Source organism: Pectinophora gossypiella, chromosome Z (genome assembly GCF_024362695.1).
Source record: "Pectinophora gossypiella chromosome Z, ilPecGoss1.1, whole genome shotgun sequence".
Classification (NCBI taxonomy): Eukaryota; Metazoa; Arthropoda; class Insecta; order Lepidoptera; family Gelechiidae; genus Pectinophora; species Pectinophora gossypiella.
The window spans coordinates 2,416,967-2,439,252 of NC_065433.1; the positions used below are offsets into that span (position 1 = coordinate 2,416,967).

The 22,286-nt window shown below is 40.0% G+C and overlaps 1 protein-coding gene across 1 annotated transcript; it reads right to left on the reverse strand.

Moving 5' to 3' along the window:
• Window positions 1–86: 86 nt before the first annotated feature.
• Window positions 87–17,763, reverse strand: LOC126380133 (alpha-tocopherol transfer protein-like). Its single transcript, XM_050029389.1, has 7 exons — window positions 17,683–17,763; window positions 9,735–9,926; window positions 5,623–5,782; window positions 5,054–5,115; window positions 2,473–2,666; window positions 1,900–2,104; window positions 87–1,084 (listed from the first exon to the last, which is right to left on the reverse strand). The coding sequence occupies exons 2-7, from the start codon at window positions 9,916–9,918 to the stop codon at window positions 876–878; spliced, it is 1,014 nt and encodes a 337-aa protein (XP_049885346.1). The 5' UTR covers window positions 9,919–9,926; window positions 17,683–17,763; the 3' UTR covers window positions 87–875.
• Between the last annotated feature and the right edge of the window lie 4,523 nt (window positions 17,764–22,286).

The following is a 22,286-nucleotide window of genomic DNA, read 5'->3' on the forward strand; positions in this document are numbered from 1 at the left end:
CTTATTACTTTTCTATTAAAGTTTATTGTAATATAATTTCTAAAATAATAGTAAAATGCTTTGAAACTACATCTACACAATCACCAATCATTATCAGGCCATTATTTACTATAATACTATAGGTAATCGGAGGCTTAATACTATAATTATAACAATGGTGCCTATTCGGGCGGCCACAAACCTAATTTTGGTTACAGTTCTCAAACTAGTGCCGTCCTTCACTCACAATACGTGCAAGAAAGAGAGAGCTACTTTTGGTCCTGACAAATTAAGTTGAAATTGGTGGTTGCTCGAATCGACACCAATATGTGATATCAGTCTAAAAGAGGCTGACCCTGCCCAAACAAAAACCTTCACACACCAGGTGCCTTAGCGAAGTTGGAAACGATTACGAAAATCAATAGTGACGGTGTTAAATATGTATGGGGTTCACATGCCACATTATGTCAATATCATTGTCACCTTATATCAAACCCATACAAAAACATTTTTTATCTCTGTCTCTATCGATTGTTTCCGGCCAAATAGTTAATGCCATTTGCGGCAAATCTACAATATGCCACGTCAAAAAACAAAACTGTCGATTGCCAGAATTGTTTGCGACTTGGCTAAGGACACTATCTTCAAAAAGTGACGCTTATTGGTGATCTTTTTGACACTTTTCTGGGTAAGGCAAGTGACACGTGGATACAATCGGAACTAACGCTGCATCCTAAGAAAACGTCATTTTCGTTGTTATAAATGGAGATTGTATGGAGATGGCGCACACTAGCGCCCCCCTGTTAATGTCATCCAAGTGCCACAGGATCCTTGCCGTGTCGTACATATTAGTTTCATAATATGAGCAGGGCCTTAAAGAAAATATGTAGTTTAACTTAATCCACTTCGAGTTTTCTGAAGTTGCCGGTGAGACCGCGCATGGCGTCTCCGACGGCGTCGGCGCCGGCGCACGTGTTCGCGCCTGCGCGCAGCGCGGAGATCGCGCCCTCTCGCGCCGCCTCGCTGTACATCTCCAGGCGCACCGCCATCTTGTCATTCAACAGCAGCGTGTCACGCTTCTTCGCTAGCTCTTCTTTCCACAGTTCTGAAAGGTTAGTTGTTATATTACTAGTTGTTGGCTGGATTTTCGTCCATGTCACTGTGACCTAAGCTGAAGCGCACTAGTTCAGTGGCTTAGGTGGTAAAAGGAAACAGACAGGTACTATCGCATTTATAATGTTAGTATAGATAAAGGTGCAGGTTCAGCCGGACACAACATGACTTGGCAGCTCTTAAAACAGTTTTGTCTTCCGGTCTTCACTTATAATAAGTCCCAGACCGAGATAGTGCTTTAAAACTGCCAAATTAAAATTAAGTTGCTGTCTGCCAGAATTGATACCATTTTATAGTATAGAATGTTATGTTCCCAGAAGTAGTAAACCGTATCAGTGAACATCGATAGCCGAAAAAGTTCCTTCACTAATCAGTGGTGATCCAAGAAACATACAGTATTCGACACGAGAGAATAGAAGCTCGCTAGTATTTGTGACGTGACTCATTATAAATATGATACTTTGGGATTGCTGCTTCATGTAGAAACTCCACAGGGGAAGTCACGTCATATTCAAATTTAAAAATATCTTTATTCAGTACGTAACATAGTTACACTTTGAATCGTAAATTTTTACATAACGAACGTCACAACCTGTATAGCCGGGGAAAAGAAGCTGCAAGAAAAACCTCGGCACAGGGCCCTGACGTTCTTTAAAAAAATAAACATAAAATATTGGTATACAATTGAGTAATTTAGCTGCCTAATATCAGTTCTCAGATAGTCAATCCCATGCATTCATATCTTCTAAATAATCACTAACTTTATAATAAACAAAAAAAAAAAAACAAATTATGTGGTGAACCAACCAATCATCTCCTTCATGGGCATCTGTCCGCCGTACTCTTGCGGCAGCAGTTGTTTGTCGATTTCCACGTCGTCCACGGCCGTGTAGAGGCGCACGCGCTTCCTAATCTTCTCTGAGATCAGCCCCATGCCAAAGTCGAGCGCGAACTTGATCGTCGGGTGAACGTTCACGCCGTAGATCTCTTTGTGCCTCATCGGGATTGTTCTCTGCAAAAAAGAGAAGCCGGTTATTTTTAATAACTGATGCAGCGTCAGCGGCGTCCTCTGGTTCATCGGCTTGCTTCTCCATCGAGAAGCGCTGGTTAGAACCCCAGTACAGGACTTGCGCTAGTGAGTTATTAATTTATCATAACTTCAGTTTTCACTAACACAGTTGGCTCGACCATTATAGACGGCGATATGGCTCATCACCTATCACGTTGGTCTGACAGAAAGCTCGGAGAGGCGTGGGTACTTATTTTGTCTTACGATGGATCTACTTGGGGTAGTCAGACACATAGGGGTCTGGATTTTAAAATTCAGTTTTAAGACTTTAATATGGATCATTGGAAATAAAAATATTGTTGTTTGGTTACCTCTCCATTCTTGACGATCCGCACAGCCTCTTTAGGCGTGAACAGGGTGAGGTGTGGGAAGCTGACTCCTGAACCGTCAGCGAAGTGCACCAGCCCTCGGACCTGCGTCTCCTCGTCCTCCATCAACGTCTCGTAACAGATGCCCATCACGCGGCACATATCCTGGTTCGTGTACTTGTAAGGGTCAAATACACCTGGAAATTGACATTATCAATCGTTTATGTTTTCATGAATAATTTATCATTGATAAACTTGTTGGAAGTCAAGTTACATTGGCAGAGAAGGAATGACAAGAAACTGCAACAGCAACGCATCTTTTAAATCCATTACAAGTTATTTAATAAGTAGAATAATAATCTAATCTAGCCTACAAGATCCCACTGCTGGGCAAAGGCCTCCCCTTCCTCTTTCCATTTTTCGCGGTCCTGTGCGTATTCCGGCCAGTCCCTCCGGCCTCATGACGGGTACAGGCGTCGTGGCAGAATAATATTACCAGGTATTTATCATTTAGGTAATAAAATTTAAATATAAGCACATACGTACATAAACGACACGCTTAATTCCTAATGGGGTGGACATTGACAAGGATAAGCTCAAGAGTAAGTAGTCTAAAACCACTAAAATGCATACATCGCCTGTGGAGGAAACAGAAGTTGCCTGTTAGAGTCGTAGCAAAAGGAATTCCTTCGACTCTATTTCAATACATCTAGGACACTCTGTATTTCCCAGTTCGCAAAAAATACCGGTAAGGTAGAAAGGACGATCTGCATCTTTATGAAAGGTGCAGATGTACCTAGGACAGAGGTCTAAATGTACCCCAACGGTATATCCCGTAGGATAAACAATATATCATACTCTCTACCACTAAAATGAAAATTATATAATATAAATATTAGCTGTGAAGAACTATTTTGCAAGCTGTGGCAAGCTTTATATTATTAATACATAATAAATACATGTGCACGAAAATGTAAGTATCTGCAAAATAGCTAATCCATGAGAAATAGAATTGATCTTTGAATGGGAAAGATGTATATTTTGTTGACACTTATCATGATCTTTATAATATATCTACATAAACGTAAGTAAATAAAAACTTTGTTACCTTTTTATTTTAGCTGCGTCTAAATGAATGGAGCATATTGCCGATTCTGGCAGACAGACTTAGTTTCGCGGTTCTAAACCTATACAGCTGTATCCTTTTTTGCACTTAGCATAAGTGAATGACGGCGTTATACATACATAAACTCGTCCTTTATCATCACGGAAATGAAGAAAGGTTGGAAGGGCCAAGGGAGAGCGAAACGCGCGCCTTATAAGTATGAATAAATAGTTCATTGACAACTTTGCACTCCACTAATCCGCAAACTTTACGACACACGGAGCTCCGCGAAAACATATTAAAAGATCATCAAATCAAATATACTTTATTGCACAGAACTAAAATTTCAACAATCAGTCATAACACATGAATACAGTACAATTTGGGCGGCCTTATTGCTCTAGAGCAATTTCTTCCAGGCAACCACCAAAAGGAAATAAACATTTACAAACAACTTGGATGCGGGATGGTGCAACAAAAAATAAATACCTAAAAGTAAAAGTTTGTTTTCATGTGTTATGTCTGATTGTTGAAATTTTAGTTATGTGCAATAAAGTATATTTGATTTGATTTAAAACACCATCATCATCTTGTGCATTACATTATAACCTACACGGCAATAAGTCAAATATCGACTCTCATGCAAGGAAATCCCTCCTTTTCTACACAGGAAAGCTAAAAATCTTAGCATGATCGGCTATTTATCAAAAAACTACTTTTGTATGTATTTTTTAAGATAAGTAATGATAGTTTGGCGGCAAGGAATGTTGCCGCCAAAATAGAATTCCAGGCTATCACATTAAATATACTTTGCCGGTATAGTAGCTATGAAATTTGAAAATCAGTAGCTGTCGTAGTTATCTGTTTGTATGATTAGTAGTAAAAGAGAGTGGGGTTGTACTGGCGACAGCGGTTCTCATACAAAATGCGCGTTAGGGCCTTTCCAACGTGCCATAGAGGCAGCCAATCAGCTCGCGACACCAAACACTTCAGAGCCCCGATACCGACCCCGCCGGCGTGGTCGACGATTTCCCTCATTCAGCGCTTATCGCTATCGACCCACTAGGGTCGATTAATTCTTTCAAATATTTTTCCTTGCAGACGACGCCCTGAGCCGAGGTTCGCGCCCAACTGGGCACCCTCAGGCCTGTTGTCTTAAACGTTGTACCGGGTGAGAGCCTTCAGCGCTCCCCATTTGTCCGGCCAAGTAGTTAATGCCATCTGCGGCAAATCTACAATAAGTCACGTCAAAAAAAAAAAGCCTTTCCAACGTCTTTCTTCTATTCAGTGGTTATCATCAATAAAGTTGCTACAACCACAAGTAATTAAACTGCAAATTACAGCAAAGTAAAATGGAGGTTTGTCCGCCAGAACCGACTTTGATATGGATAGATAAGTTACCCTGTATACGATATAGTGATGCATATGTGATGGCGTGTTAGCAACGTGAGGTGGTGCAATATTTGGTTGTATATCTACCAGGTCTGTATATGACAACACGGCGACCGCCTTTGTCTTTGAACGGGCTGACGAAAATGTATCTGTAATTAATAAATACATTATGCTTTTGAGGCATACATAGCAATATGGCTTCAATAGTAATTGTTCCATAGGAAATGTAGTGTTGAGTTGTACCATCAGACGGTTGGGAAAAAAGCCCTGTGATGCAATCAGGTTGTACCATGGGTCACCCAGATAACATACTGTCAGCGAGCCTCACTGTACTTGGTATTGAAGTCTTAAGGCGGATATGATGAACTGTAGAATGCCAGGGAGATCGGGCCTTAAACCATCACGCGGGCCCAGTGCGGATTGATGGTTATTAACGACTGCTAATGCAGCCGGGACCATTGGCTTAACGTGCCTTCCGAAGCACGGAGGAGCTCGAGATGAAAACTTTTTTTTTGTGGTCACCCATCCTATGACCGGCCTTTGCGAAAGTTGCTTTACTTCAACAATCGCAGACCGAGCGCGTTAACCGCGGCGCCACCGAGCTCCTCTATGGCTTCTCATTGGACGTATAAAGACTACTTATGTAGGTGTTTTACCCCAAGTCGATGAGCTCCATCATGACGGGCAGCTGGTAGTCGAGCTGGTTGAAGGCGATGCCCCAGGACTGGCGCAGCAGCACGTATCGCTCGATGGCTTCCTGCACCATCGGGACGCTGAACTTCTTTGTGCGGAGGAAACGGAGGAGGAAGTTCGCATCTGGAATTATAACATAACATAAGCTCATGACTCTCGTATTCCCAATGAGCGACTTCCGAGGCTACGTTCCCTAAATAAAAAATATATATGGAACCCGGAACGATGGGCAAAGATCATCACGCACTGGGTACCACAGGACGGACACCGTAGACGTGGTAGACCCCGGAAACGATGCCGCGATGACCTCGACGGTTATCGAAAAGATTGGATAGAGCTCGCACAGAACCGGGATACTTGGAAAGACATGGGGGTGGCCTTTGCCCAGCAGTGGGATCACACAGGCTAATAATAATATGGCGCTGCTCAGAGTTGCCTTCGCTTAAAGTTCTAATTTCATGCAACTTTTATCTTTGTTTTTGGGTATAAACGATGACCCTTGTTAATAACACATCTTCCACCCATTATTATTCTGATCAACATAAAGAGAAGCAATATACCTAGTGTAGCGATAAAGAAGAGGAACTCGCTAGCAATTAAATAAATTTAATGGGAAATGCAATTTAAGGAATTAAAACTATTATAAATTAACACGAACATAGATAAAAGGTAACCTCACCTACCTCCGTTGATCAACGAAAGTTTTTAAAGATTATGCCAAAAGGAACACCAAACACAAACGATGCCGCGCGGGGCTTTAAGAATTTTGAAGAAGCTTCCTAAATAAATATTCACAAATAGCGGAAATAATATTTAAAAAAAGGTTCTGGAATATAAAAAGAAACAAAAACAATTTGGTTCTTCGCAGCCGTAGATATTCCGTCGATCCGTCCGTCTCGTAGGGACCGATGAAGCGATACAGCTTCAGGTCAGGAAACGGGTAACGGCAAGTGACAGGAACCGCAGAGTCGGAGCGATCGTAGCGACTTCGCAGTCGCAACTCGAATCATATATAGGATCCGTGGGGATGGGGCGGCTTCGCACACGATGTAGCTCCAGGTAAAAACCAAAACCCAAGGGGATTTCCCTTATCAGGGAAAATGAAATACTATAATTATATCACCAGAAATTACGTTTTACGTTTCACAATTAAAACAGCATGTTTAAAAACACATACAGAACATTAAATTAGATTTTCCAGATAAAATACAAGAAAACCAATAGTCAGCCACAAAGAATATCTCTCCAATGTCAAGAAACAAACAAACAAACCATGGAGACAAATTCATATTTCAAATTTTAAATATAGCATACGTCCAAAAAGCCAGAAAAAGAAAACTTGATAAGCAAAAAGATTGCGCTGCAGCAAAATTTCGCTGCAGTCATCCCCCTTCTAGAGAGAAGAATGGAAACCTGGAAGACTAGATGAAGTAAAGTGCAAGAACAGTGGAAGGTGTAAACGAGAAGGTAGGAACGGTATACATGATCAAAGGTAAAGCTAAAACGAAATACGAAAAAGAAGGGTAAGGTGGATGTAAAATGAACTACCAAAACGGATGAGAATGACAAGAATGAAATAAAACTACGACAAGACGAAAATACTAAAACTAAACGATCCCGGATTGAATACCACAATCACTATTACAAAGCGGTTAACCACAAGGAAACCTTGAAAGAGTAAAAAAAAACAAGGAACGCACCTAAAACTAAATTGAACACGTCGCGAACGTGCCAACGCAGACTTAAAACCTAAACAAACCGGTTCTAAACCTAGACAAAGAAAGCAGAAAAGAAAACAAGAACAACAAATAAGCAAAGTGTTTACAAAAATATACAAAGTTTAAAATAAGTAACGTGCGAAAATAAACACGCAAGTGTCAAATACAAAATGGGATCGACGCTTTCAAATAATAGTCAGCGTGACCAAAAAAAACTACACCCTGACATGCCATGATGTGTCAGGTGTCAAATAAATTACATGGCAATAGGTAACAGTTGTGATGACAAATGACATGCATGATAATGACTAACTATGATGGTCCAAAGAGAATAAATTACGGAAAAAAAAGGTTAAGGGACGAATGAACATACTTCGCGAAGCACCACCGCCACAGAAAAGAAAAAAAAAGGTGAAACTTCGCGGGCGGAAGGAAGGGATTTAAATGTAAATTTATTTCAAAATGTCTTTAATGTGATACGTGCCGACATGACCAGTATCCGTATCACGCAGGACGTAAACTTGTCGTGAAACCACCTGGAGTACTGAAGCGCGAATAAAACGCGGAGACAATTTTCCGCAGCGGAATCTTCAGCGGAATTTCCGCGCGGCATCGTTTGTGTTTGGTGTTCCTTTTGGCATAATCTTTAAAAACTTTCGTTGATCAACGGAGGTAGGTGAGGTTACCTTTTATCTATGTTCGTGTTAATTTATAATAGTTTTAATTCCTTAAATTGCATTTCCCATTAAATTTATTTAATTGCTAGCGAGTTCCTCTTCTTTATCGCTACATTTTTGGCGCCCGAACAGGGACCGATGAAGCGATACAGCTTCAGGTCAGGAAACGGGTAACGGCAAGTGACAGGAACCGCAGAGTCGGAGCGATCGTAGCGACTTCGCAGTCGCAACTCGAATCATATATAGGATCCGTGGGGATGGGGCGGCTTCGCACACGATGTAGCTCCAGGTAAAAACCAAAACCCAAGGGGATTTCCCTTATCAGGGAAAATGAAATACTATAATTATATCACCAGAAATTACGTTTTACGTTTCACAATTAAAACAGCATGTTTAAAAACACATACAGAACATTAAATTAGATTTTCCAGATAAAATACAAGAAAACCAATAGTCAGCCACAAAGAATATCTCTCCAATGTCAAGAAACAAACAAACAAACCATGGAGACAAATTCATATTTCAAATTTTAAATATAGCATACGTCCAAAAAGCCAGAAAAAGAAAACTTGATAAGCAAAAAGATTGCGCTGCAGCAAAATTTCGCTGCACTAGGTAGCAACATAATTCTATAACATATCTGATCCAAGTGTCATGTACTTAAGAATTATTTTTATGTAACGAGTGATTGACAGCTGTTAATATTAAAATGAATGAGTGAATACCCTGGCGAATCAAATAGGCATTTCACTGGTATGCAACTCGATTGACGTGTGCTGTCAACTTAATTCAGTCGAGTGATTGACCAATGTAAAATTTTTAGAGGGTTGTTTTAGATTTCTGGCTAAAATTGACGTGTGGTCCATAAATTTTATGCCTGTCGTTTATTCGTCCCTTTTCGGCGGTTAATAAAATGGTATAACTTAAAATAAAATTATGATTATGTCTGCAGAAATTAGGACCATTATGGTCATAATCGCATTATAAATAAACTGTAAGAGTAAACGGCGTCGGCGACTGTCGACGACTATCTACGACTGTGCACGACTGTCCACGACTATCCACGACTGTGCACGACTATCCATGAATGTGCACGACTGTCCACGACTGTCGAAACAGTCACGGTATGGTCACGGCCCAGAAACCAGACCGTGTATAATTTCATTAATTAACTATATAATAGATAAACTCACTGTTATACAAGTTATTTCACGTGTCTAATATTTTTTTAATTGTTCCGCGCGCCTTTTAGAAAACGCGTGTAAGAAGAGACTTATTAATTATATTATAAGAGAGATAACAGTACAACTGTCGGGATAATATACAGGGTGTTAGTGACATCGTAAGGAATACTGAGGGGGATGATTCAGACCATTGAGTTAACATCAAGTGGAATTTTCCGTTGTAAGATTCGTGTTTTTTATAGTTATTTTATAAATTGTCAATTCTATACTTTTGCGATGGAAAATTCCACTTGAAATTAACTCATAATAATGAGTCACTAACTATAGTGACTTCTTAAGTAGTAAATGTAGTTAATAAAAAGGATGGTCAGAAATGGCTGTCAAGCAATCAGGTCGCCTATTGTCTGCCTTAGTAATTTATCTGGTTGTTACTGTCCTATAACGTTACACGTGTAATAAAAAAATATTTATTGAGTGGTTGATTGGATGGCCATACCCATTCTGATGGCCATGAACTTAGGGTTCTGCTCGAGCCAGCTGCGGACGGATGCTAGCGCTTGCGATCTGGAGTTGTCCGTCTCCCGCAGCTGCTCCTCGGCGATGGCCTGCGTCTGCGCCGACAGCGGGCACTTGTACTCATCTGCCTCCGTCAGGTGGCGCACGCTCAGTTTCCGCGACATTCTTAAGGCTGCAAAAAAAAAGATCCTTTGTTTTCATACACACTAACAACAAAATATCACCTATACGTAAAGGTTGCTGCGCGCTGAAGGCTCTCACCCGGTACAACGTTTAAGACAACAGGCTTGAGGGTGCCGAGTTGGACGCGAACCTCGGCTTAGGGTTCGTCTGAGAGGAAAAAATATTTGAAAGAATTAATCGACCGGGTCGATAGCGATAAGCGCTGATTGAGGGAAGTCATCGACCACGCCGGCGGGGTGAAGTGTTTGGTGTCGCGAGCTGATCGGCTGCCTTTATGGCTAGAGTAATCGGGTCGTCGGGATCGTATTTTACGTTCTTCGGACGCCGATACTTTTCAGTACCGTCCCTATACAAGTGACAAGAAGAAGAATTGTTCTCTATTCATAAGTAATTGTTGCTTTGCGGAAACCGACTTTAATTTACGGATAGCAAAAGTCCTTTATCACAATAGTGACTTTGTACTTGATAATGTGGTAATGCTCTGTTTCCGCTATTTCCCTGTCAAACTAATTACATTGTTAACCACCCGTATTGAAAAGCACAACACGAATAGACGTTTAAAAGACCTTTAAAACCTTCAAGACATCCGCGGATTACCTATAACAGAGACTCGTCGAACGTTTCGCAATGCACATTGCAAAATACATATTAGTTATCTTGAGTTTGCATCCTTGGATGAGGCAACTGCCACAACCTACCTCACTGATTCGCGCCTTCAGTTTTGTACGAAGTTGAGCAACGCTATCGACAAGTAACTTGAGTAACCAAGTAACGCTATAATTTTTATGTTATATAACACTTTACTTTCGGATCGCAGGCGCCGAAACGAAGAGCCGCGCGATTCAACTTTTTGTAAGGCATTTCAAAGATTACAACATTTGGTTTAAGGTTAATGAGTTTTCGTATGAAGAAAATGACATAATGAGGGACAACGGCCTCCGTGGTCCAGTGGTTGAGCGTTGGGCTCACGATCCGGAGGTCCTGGGTTCGATTCCCAATGGGGACATATCACAAAAATTACTTTGTGGTCCCTAGTTTGGTTAGGACATTACAGGCTGATCACCTGATTGTCCGAAAGTAAGACGATCCGTGCTTCGGAAGGCACGTTAAGCCGTTGGTCCCGGTTACTACTTACTGTGTAAGTACGTAGTCGTTATAAATGAGTCATGTCAGGGGCCTTTGGCGGCTCAATAGTAACCCTGACACCAGGGTTGATGAGGTTAGTAATTCGCCTCACAACCCACACGATAGAAGAAGAAGAAGAAGGGACTTTACAGGCTACGTTTCTCATAAATAACATAGATGGCGCTGTACAGTTCTTCATTTGTCTAACCTTCTAATTTTATGGATAATAGACATATCTTTTATCTTTGTTTTTGGGTATAAATGATGACCCTTTTTAATACATGCAAGCACAATTACAACTTCCACCCATTATTATTCTGATCAAAATAAAGCGAAGCAATATTTATTTCCTGTTGCAACTAAGCTTTAAGTTAACTAAGGTACCTGCATGCCAAATTTCAAGCGTCTAACTTAAGCGGTTTAGATTTTTCATACAAAAGGATTTTCCCGCTAATTCCCGTTCCTGTAGGAATTCCGGGAATTCCTTTCTTAGTGCACCTCTACGGTACCTAAGCTACGTCCCTTTCAAATTTCAAGTGCCTACACTTAGCCGTTTAGGCTGTGCGTTGATATGTCAGTCAGTCAGTTTCTCCTTTTATATATTTAGATTTTGTTGCTTTAATGTTTACTGTGTATTTATTTGTTGTTGTTATTAAGTGTTTTGATTGTAAGTTATGTAGCCGTGGTGGCCCAGGTTGTAGAACGCTTGTCACTTTGAGGTCGCAGGTTCGAATCCAGCACAGGCCCAAATCATTTGTTTTCCAATTCATGTTTGGATCACGAATAGCGAGCGCGAGAAATGTGGCCTCTGCAGTTGCTTCTGTAATAAACCGGACCTGTCAAATTTTCAGGTTAGGAAAGCGGACCCTGTGAAAAATGTGAATAACTAGGGAGTATGTGTTATTCCGTGTTTTGTTTTTTGTCTGTTCTGTGGTGTCCCTTTATAATAATCATTTTTTCATTCTTTCTAATTAATTTGGACAATCGTCTGATCTGATTCTGTGGTCTTCTCAGAATTTTTTTATTATAAAACATTATGTATAAATCAGTATAGCTCGGTTTGGAAAATGCGTGACTTTCAACGCAGAGTCACGAGTTTGAATACTCGAGTGTAAATGCACGGGTCTAAACCACTGTAGCTAAACCTTGGTTTTTCAAAATTAAACTAAGTAAAAAGATCACCTCTACAATTATTCGGATGAGAATTGGTCATTGTTTCTTTCCATTATATCTGGCTAAAATCCGGATTAGAGACTCATCACTCTGCGATTGTGGGTATAACGAAGGCTCATTGGACCATATATTTTTCCAATGCCCTTTATATAACCGAAATTCTTTTTACCGGAATCTGCAATCTATCCCCATTGAATTCCCCACCAGCATGTTGTGCCTCTTATTTTCAAGGGAAAAATATATATACAAGGCCATTGACAACTATTGTACTATTAATAATATTATACTATAATTCGTTGTATATAATATTTTCTCAAGACTTATATCTTTATATTTTATAATGATTGTTTGTTCCAATTAACCACTTATAATGTGTTGGGTTGATAGTTTACTAACTCCATAGTGATTCTTGACAATTTCGTAATGTATAATCCGTTATTTTGGTACATAATAATCGACGTGACGCTGGCAAAAATGTCATTTCTGGACGATTGCCATACTTACAAAAAAAAAAGTTTGAATGCACGTTTATCACAAATAATTAAACACATTGTTCACTTCACATCCCGGATACTACATAATATCGTGGCGTCGTTCACCTGATGAGCTTACATTACCCGACCCTAAAGCATCAGGTCCTACGGATTGGGTAGTTCACTAAGCCCCTTATAGCAAAAAATATACTGCCTCCTTACTTACAGGTACAGTCATGAGCAATATCATGTACCCACTTTAGAACCCTGTCGCACTATCATATTTGACATTTAATGAGACTTACGGTTTAATTTGTCAAAAAAGTTAATGTGACATGGTTTCAAAGTGTATACATATTAGTACTCGTGACCGACCTTCATACGGGTAGGCAAGGTAAGTGACATCGTAACGAAAACTTTGAGGGATAATTATTATTCAGGCCATGATTCTGAGTTGATATCAAGTGGAATTTTCCGTCGCAAAAGTATGGAACGGAAAATAATTAAAAAAAAAACTAAAATTTTCATGAATTTTGCGACAGGAATGAATTTATGTGTAAGTACTTGTACGGGGTGTATGTGACATCGTAACGAATACTGAGGGAGATGATTCAGCTCATTATTCTGAATTAATATCAAGTGGATTTTTTCAAAAGTATATCATTGAAAAAAATTAAAAATATTGAATTTTGCGACGTAACGCAGCGCCAAGTCCAGACCATTCAAGTCGCTGAGATGAAAATGCTTAGGTGGATGTGCGGAGTGACGATGCTCGACAAAATCCGTAACGAATACGTGCGCGGCAGTCTCGGCGTACGCGACATCTTCGAAAAGCTACAAGAGAGCAGACTCCGTTGGTTTGGGCACGTAAAGAGAAGACCTCCAGATTATGCGGGTAACGTTACAGCCAATCTAAACATACCAGGGCTTAGACCAAGAGGACGACCAGATACAAGATGGGCGGATGTGGTCAAAAAGGACCTGTGTATGTGCAATGTCTCCGGGAACGACACGTCCGATAGAGCGAAGTGGAAGAGAAGTACGAAGAAGGCAGACCCCACCATCAGAATAATAAATGCCAAGGAGAGAGAGAATTTTGCGACGGAAAATTCCACTTATTATCAAATTATCAACTCAGAATCATCACCCATAGTACCATTCGCTATGACGTCACTAACACCCTGTATAGTTATAAAGGTGCTTTTATGTCCACGTTGTGATTGACTCTTTAGTTAAGATTGAGCAACTAAGGCAATTAGTCATAATATAAGTGTGTCGAGTTGCACTAGTCGGGTTATAGATAACATTATGAAATGCGCGCGGGGTATTTAATGAAAGTTTGTACCTACATTATATGTTGGTGGTGCGCAGTTTGCGAAATGGCAAATTATGCTTGGCATGCGCATGCGCCGGTGACCGCAGTGTTATAGTATATTATGTTACTATGACGGTTAGTGAAGATGATAATCTTGCGGCCAGTTAGGTACGCCAGACTACGCATATGCTCTTACGAGGGACATTAATTATTTTTTCACAACAAGCCAACTTGTTTATGAAATAATGTGTACAATTTCTACCAAAACATCCATGAACGCACGCCAGTGATTCTTAATAGGCTGGGCAGAGCTATAGGTTAGTTAATGGGCTCTGTTTTCCGCATTTAGACTCTAAGATGGCCCATTATGCGTGCTATTGTTGACAACGTAAGCCAACCTAACTCCTTCCAGAAGCTCAGAAGCCTGGAGTTTTCACAGGCTTCGCGGAGCGACCCCATTCCTTTGGGGATTTTTACCCGTTGTGCTGACACTCCCGTGCGTTCTAGGATTACACGGGGGGCAGTTTCTTCTGCATCCAGACAGACACACAAAGTGGGCTGCCCGTTATCCCTAAATCAGAGCTATAGGTGAAATCATTATTAACTCATTACAATACAAATACGTACGACGACAGATATAAATGTCGCTTATTAGCAGAATAACGATTCTCATTTAGTTTACTTTATTCCTTGTTGCACCATCCCGCATCCAATACCAGTCATCTTCTTATCGTGTGGGTTGTGAGGTGGAATACCAGCCCTAACAACCCTGGTGTCAGGTTTATGATTGAGCCGTTAAAGGCCCTTGACATGGCTCATGTAACGATTACTCACTTACATCGGTAAATAGTAACCGGGACCAACGGCTTAACGTGCCTTCCGAAGCACGGATCATCTTACTTTTCGGACAATCAGGTGATCAGCCTGTAATGTCGTAACCAAACTAGGGAAAAAAACTATCTAAGTCTAGTAAATGTTTGTTTCCTTTGGTTGCCGGAAGAAATTGCTCTAGAGTAATAAGGCCGCCCGAGTTGTACTGTATCCATGTGTTATGTGTGATTGTGAAATTATTTTCTGAAAGAATTAATCGGCCATAATGGGTCGATAGCGATAAGTGCTGATTGAGGGAAATCGTCGACCACGCCGGCGGGGTCGGTATTGGGGTTCAGCTGTGGGACGTATGTAAACTGTTTATGTATGTAATTAACTAGGTACCTAGGTTTGTGATTCGTCTGAAATAAATTATTGAATTCAATCCTAATTATGCTCTTAATAATGTTTTAACCGAGTTTTAAATAACATTCCGAAAACTAAGAGCGCGTTGATGTCTTTATAAATAAGCAATGAGCCATGTCAGGGGCCTTTGGTGGCTCGATAGTAACCCTGACACCAGGGTTGATGGGGTTGGTAATCCACCTCACAACCCACACGATAGAAGAAGAATTCGCAATAATTTGAACGGAGGCAAAATTTTCGTTATTTCGTCGAATGTCACACACATATTTATAAACTCGCCCGTTATTCCTAATGGGGTGGGTAGAGCAGCAAATAATTATTAGACAATTGGCATTCGCTGGTGATGCGAAGTCTGAAGATGGACAGGTTGGTTATTTTCCAAATTGGAGATGTCCTTAGAAAGGTTTAGTACGATCTACTCTGAACCGGCGTGCGTGTACGGAAGGATTTGACGAATGTGTCAGGTTCGAAGCAAATGAATTTCTATAGTTTCTGCTTACTCCGGTGGGAAATAGACTTGAGTCTATGTGTATGTAAGAATGTATAACTATTTTCTGTCACATTTTGTCAATAATTTGTCACACTGAATATTCTTCTTCTTATCGCTGTTTATTTATCTATATATTTTGACTTAGGGCCATATACATTTTCTAAAATAATAACCAGATATTAACTAAAGACTAATTACAGTCTCCACCTAATAGTGGCTAAGTTATTTACACTTTTACAATCATGAAAATCAAGAATAATACTTAGTAATGTAGGTTAAGTAAGGTATGAAACTCTTGTTCAAATCCGTTTTATTTCTAAAATATATCTTCTGTACCTTCTTAAAGTGTACATAATTTTGAAAGTGTGGTGCTTGGTTCTGCGGACCAGTCTGTGTGTGTAGAAGTGTGTGAAGGAAATGCTTATGTTTAAGTTTATTAGGCGAAGTGGGAAGTTATACCTATGTATATAAATGTAAGTACTTTGTTTCTTATGTCTCTCTCTCTCTTGGTCGGTCCCTCATATCTGAGGATCGTGGTCAGCATCAGGGTTGCACCTGGAGCGTATGATCTGCCTCCACCGGTTCCTGTCCAGCGCTTCCCTTACTACTGTGTAGAACTTGGATGACGACGAGTCTTTCACTTGATCAGTCCATCTAGTCGGTGAACGACCACGCGATCTTTTGCCTTCAGTGTTCCCAACCACAATCAGTTTCTCTAAACTGTCATCACCTCTGCGCATCGTGTGGCCAAAATAAGAAAGGATGCGTTGTTGGCATATAGTGGACAGACGAATGTTTCTTATGTAAATGGCATTTAATATGTTGGAATTGAGAAATAAATTCTCTTTAACCATAGGTATAAAACATTTGACGTTCCCAAACCAGGGCCAATAAGTCGCTTGTGTGAGGTACCAACCACATCAACCCTGGTGTCAGGGTCGGTCAGGTCTGGTGCGTTGCCACAGAATAAATAATAGTGCGTTGTGCACAATGATACTGATATGTGAACAGTTCCTAATCAGTTGGGAATACTCTCATAACATTAAAGAACAATAAAAAAAAACACTTACCACCTCGCGAATAAAAAATAAACCAGGAATGAACGTGGGCTTAAGTATTTGACAGCCAAGCAAAGTTCATTCATACATACATACATAAACGGCCTATATACGTCCCACTGCTGGGCACAGGCCTCCCCTCAATCAACCGGAGGGGGTATGGAGCATACTCCACCACGCTGCTCCAATGATTGGTGGAGGTGTTTTTACGGCTAATAGCCGGGACCAACGGCTTAACGTGCCCTCCGAAGCACGGAAAAGTTCATTCAATTGGATTCAATTTTGCTTGGCTGTCAAATACTTGAACCCACGTTCATCCCTGGTTTATATTTTATTTGTAAGGTGGTTAAAAGTTGAAATGAATCGCAGAGCTAAAAACATTAGTTTAACATAACATAAGCTCAAGACAATATCCCAATTGGGGTAGTCAGAGGTACATCCGTCAAAATGAACTAAGTAACCACTCACCGAGCTTTCAATAAAAATAGAATGTCAATCAGTACTGGGGAGTCCCGTGTAATATTTGAATTAAGAAAATAATATTTAAGTAACTGTTAATTAACTTCTTAACACTATTTTTGAACATTAGTTTCTATAAAAAGGGTCTCAATCTGTCATAAAGAAAAAAATTATAGTTATTCCATTGATTTTTTTAAAAACTTCCATCTCTATTTATCTTCTTCTCTCGTGTGGGCTGTGAGATCAATGACTGACCTCAACAACCCAGTTTAAATTACAACTGATTTTAATTATTTTCACTGGGCCTTAACAAAAAAACAAGGCTGAATGGCTCAGTTCCAACACACTCTTATTTAAAAAAAACTTATAAATATCGCACAGCTGATTTTAAAATTATACTAGAGTACCGGACTTACTTGGAACTTGTGTGAAAGTTAGTTTGGGCGGTCAGCGCACGCGCACTTCTCACTGAGATCCAAAGACGACTGATACCAAACACTGACTTCTTTCTTGTTTTGCTGCCTGCCCCCGAGAAGCTGTACATGATATTCCAAACTTTTTTTGGTCATTATCCGTAATTACGCAGGGGTGCACAACATTTTTAATACGAATTGTGCTGTTACTTGTTTTATGTTTTAAACTCGTTTATTATCTCTTTTCATATTAAAAAATAATAATGATAATATATTATTATTATTTGGAATCCGTGATAGCCTTTTTATTTTTTTCGCGTGATTTACATCTTGGTGTCACGGGTTCGATTCCCGACTTGGGCTCGAGCTCTAAACCACTGAATTCGACTTTGTGGGTTAGAATTAATATTTGGATCACAGATAATTGACATCGCGTAGTTTCCAGGATTTGTGCCCGGGTAATGGCAATAGGCTTCCGCCCTACTACATGGGTCTTAACAATAGCTTGCGAGGAGTTGGTGTATATAGGTCATTCTTCTTTTTTATCGATTTTTTTTTACAAAAAAATGACATTTTCTCCATATATCGGATTTAACACTTTAAAATTATAAAGGCAATAAATATTTTAAAACATCATATAAAGATGTGGCTGTAGAGGACTATTTAGTGTTTCTTTTTATTCTTGGTAACATACTTTTCTTTGCAGTCGCATTCCAAAAAATATTGTGACAGAGTGGCCCTTTTCATCGGAGACAGCATTTCAATTTACCAGTCTGTCATAGAATTTTGTGAAAAGCAATCCAAAAGAGGAACTGTTTAGTATTTTGCTAGTATTTTGAGTATAATAAGATAACTATATTGGAACACAATTGAAAGATTAAATAAAATTCTAAAACATATAACCTATTAGAACGAAGGAGAGATCATTGTCGATAAAAAAGAAGAACGACCTATGGGTCGTTCGTACTGTACACATCTGCCTACCTCTTTGGGGATACATGCATGACTCGTGTGGTAGTTTCCAACTAGTCAGATCAGTTACTTTTTACTAAACGTCAAAAAACGAAATGACTGTGGAATTTGTATGAAAAAACACACTGTGACGTCATAGAAAAACGTGATAAAATGTCGGATTTGTTACGATTTTTTCTTGATTAAAATTCATAAATAAGTTAAATAGAAAAAAGAGAATGTTTTCCGTTAGTTTTAGATCTGTGTTTATTTAGTAATCAGAATTTCATAATTAAGAGATTAAACGAACATACCTGTAAGTGAAGTTCTATATCAATTATACGAAGCTCCTTGTTCGAGACGGTTTTTGACACACTGTAAACACACGTCTCGAACAAGGAGCAAGTATAATTTATTTCGAACCTAGTACACGACCCAATTGTCAATAAGACACAAATCACTAGCAAAAAAAAAGAAATACTTGAGTTAGCGAAGTCAGCCACGAAATAATCGTGCAAGTCCAATGATTCTAACTTATTATTTTTTAAAATTTTTAGTAGATAGTTGAGGACCCCTGAACTTGTGCGTGTTATTAGATAAGAACTGAACCATTGCAGGAAGATTAAGGTCACTCTCAGCTCCACCACTAAGCCTATAATTGTGGCTAGAAAAGGTAAACATTACCAAAATGTGGTGCATACTTCATACTGGTTGTTGGATAACTGAGATTAGTGATATTTTTGAATCTGAAAAGTAGACTTGCCCATACAAAACACCGACCAAAGGAAAGGTACTTACAGGATTGTTGAATTTGCTTTCTTCTGACCCCGGGGTGCTCTGGAGACTGCTAGTGCACTTTCAGATTAAGTTTAAACAGCACAACTTGAATTAATACACTTTTATGTTATTTTAGAAATTTCTTGTATAGAAACGCGCGACGGCGGTAGTCGAGTCCACTTTATTTTTCTTTTTTCCTGGCTTGGGGTGGCGGGAGTTTTTGGCGCGAACCAAAGGAGTTTTTGGAAGGGATTCATGGTCGGTGTCCTAACATTTACCCCCCACCGAAATCAACAGTGATTTCAAAATAGGTAATAACATCACAAGAGTAGAATTATTAAATATACTACTTATAATGTACTTTATTGTTGACAAAGAAAACTAAGTTATATTTTTTTATAATAAGATAAGCTAATGGACTGTATAATAAATAATTAAGTGTATGAATGATATTATTATGATAGAAATAAATAACAAAGTTATTGGTCCTGCTCTTTTGGGAGAGGACTCAATTTGGAAACAGGCCGTTGTAACCGTGAATTTTGTGTACGTAATGTAACAACGCGAACTCTACCATCACGTCCAGGGTGAATCTGTTCTACACGACCCAAACTCCATTGTTGACACGGTACGTTATCGTTATGAATTAAGACCAAATCGTTTACGTTTAAGTTAGGTGTATCAACAAACCACTTCTGCCTTTGTTGCAATGTGTGCAAGTATTCCGACTTCCACCGGCGCCAGAAGTGCAGAGCGGCCTGCGTAATGCACTGCCATCGTGTTAAACGATTCAACGGTATATCTGAAAGATCGTAATTGGGAGCCGATACCAATTGACGACCGACTAAAAAGTGTCCTGGCGTAAGGACGTCGAATTCACTCGGGTCATTAGACAAACTACACAAAGGGCGCGAATTTAAAATCGCTTCTATGTTAGCAAAAAGAGTACCCAACTCTTCGAAAGATAAAGCACGAGTACCTACTACGCGCTTCAAGTGGTACTTTGCCGATTTTATTCCGGCTTCAAAAATGCCCCCAAAATGACTACCTGTCGGGGGGTTATATTTCCATGTCACTTTTCTGACTGTAAAACCGTCAATAAGCTGCCGTTGACTTGCATTATAAAATTGAACGACTTCGTTTAAGTGTTTACCGGCCGCGACAAAGTTTTTACCGTTATCCGAATACATGGTATGTGGAAGACCACGCCTAGCCGTAAACCGATCGAATGAAGCTAGGAAGCATTCAGTAGTCAACGCCGAAAGGACCTCAAGGTGAACCGCACGAGTCGAATAACAAACAAATAGACATAAGTAAGACTTTGAGATTCTAGCATTGCGTCTATTTGTTTCTTTTGTATAAAATGGACCTCCAATATCGACACCGACCGTGTGAAACGGGTAAACGTCCTGTAAGCGGCACTTAGGCAAAGAGCCCATTTTAGGTTGATTTACAGTGGGCCTATTTCTGAAACATGTAACGCATTTGGAAAGGCGAGACCGTATAACACAGCGAGCGGCTATAATCCAATATTTTTGAACTAATATGTTTTGTAAAGTCCTAGGTCCGACATGTAAATAAACTTTATGATAATAATCAATTAAAATGTTCGTAAAATGACATTTTTTCGGTAAAATTAAAGGGTGACGTTGAGTAAATGGTAAGTTTGCGTGTGAAAGCCTACCCCCCACCATGAGAAGACCACGGCTATCAATGAACGGGTCGAGTTTACGTAGGCTTTGAGAGCATCGATTACCTCGTTTTAATGACTCAATGTCATCACCAAAATGTTCGGATTGAACTATTTGAATAAGTTTATCGTGAGCTTTATTTAACTCTGCGGTGAGCAATGCGCCCCTGATTCTATCAGGCCGAGAAACCCTGGAATTGTGTAAGAATCTGAAACACCAGGCGACTATGCGATGCAGTTTGTTAAAATTCGAATATTTATTTATTATATTATCAAAGTTATTTTTTAGAGAGACACCTTCAGTGAGTAATGACGTACTTTCCTTTACAGGTTTTAGTTCCAGGGGTTCTCCTTTGAACTCAGTTAGAGACCTCACTGGCCACATATGTTGTGGATCGTACAACCACTGTGGGCCGCGGAACCACTGATCAGCGATGTGCAGCAACTGGGCCGGCGTGGCGCCGCGCGAACATACATCGGCAGGATTGTCAGTGCCGTTGACGTGATACCATTGAACACCGGCTGAACATTCAGTAATCTTAGCCACACGATTCGCAACAAAAGTTTTTAATTTGAATGCAGGTGTATTGATCCACGTCAACGCCACTGAGCTGTCGGTGAAAGCCAGTACTTCGCTGATCAGTACTTCCTTGGCTAATATCGATACGACATATTGTAGGGTTTTCGATAACAAATGAGCGGCCATTAATTCAAGACGCGGAATCGATACTGTTTTTAAGGGCGCAACCTTAGATTTTGATAACAGTAGGCTAACCTTGACATTGCCATGCCCGTCCTGACTGCGAATATACACGACGGCAGCGAAACCATTCGTCGACGCGTCACAAAAACCCACAATTTGAGCTGTAATGTGATTTTTCACAAAAACATGTCGGTCATGTTTTAGTTTCGATAATAAAGGTATTTGAAATGAAAACAAACGCCATTCATTGAGAAGCGCATTAGGCAGCGCGTCATCCCAACCTAAATTGGCGCACCATAACTTTTGCATAAAAGTTTTAGCGAGAAAAGTACAAGGCGCAACGAACCCCAAAGGGTCAAATAACTTAGCTATTTCCGACAACACGGAGCGCTTCGTCACGTTACTTTCCATCTGTGTGGTACGGAAGGAGAAAGCGTCTTCTTCAGGTAGCCAGTGCAGGCCGAGAATCTTGATAGCCATAGTTTT

Coding starts and splice junctions, on each gene's coding strand:
- LOC126380133 (XM_050029389.1), bottom strand. CDS start 9,918: ATGTCGCGGAAACTGAGCGTGCGCCACCTGACGGAGGCAGATGAGTAC. Junction 5,783..9,734: donor GTTCATGGCCATCAGAATGG/GTATGGCCATCC, acceptor TTATAATTCCAG/ATGCGAACTTCCTCCTCCGT. Junction 5,116..5,622: donor ATGGAGCTCATCGACTTGGG/GTAAAACACCTA, acceptor TATTAATTACAG/ATACATTTTCGTCAGCCCGT.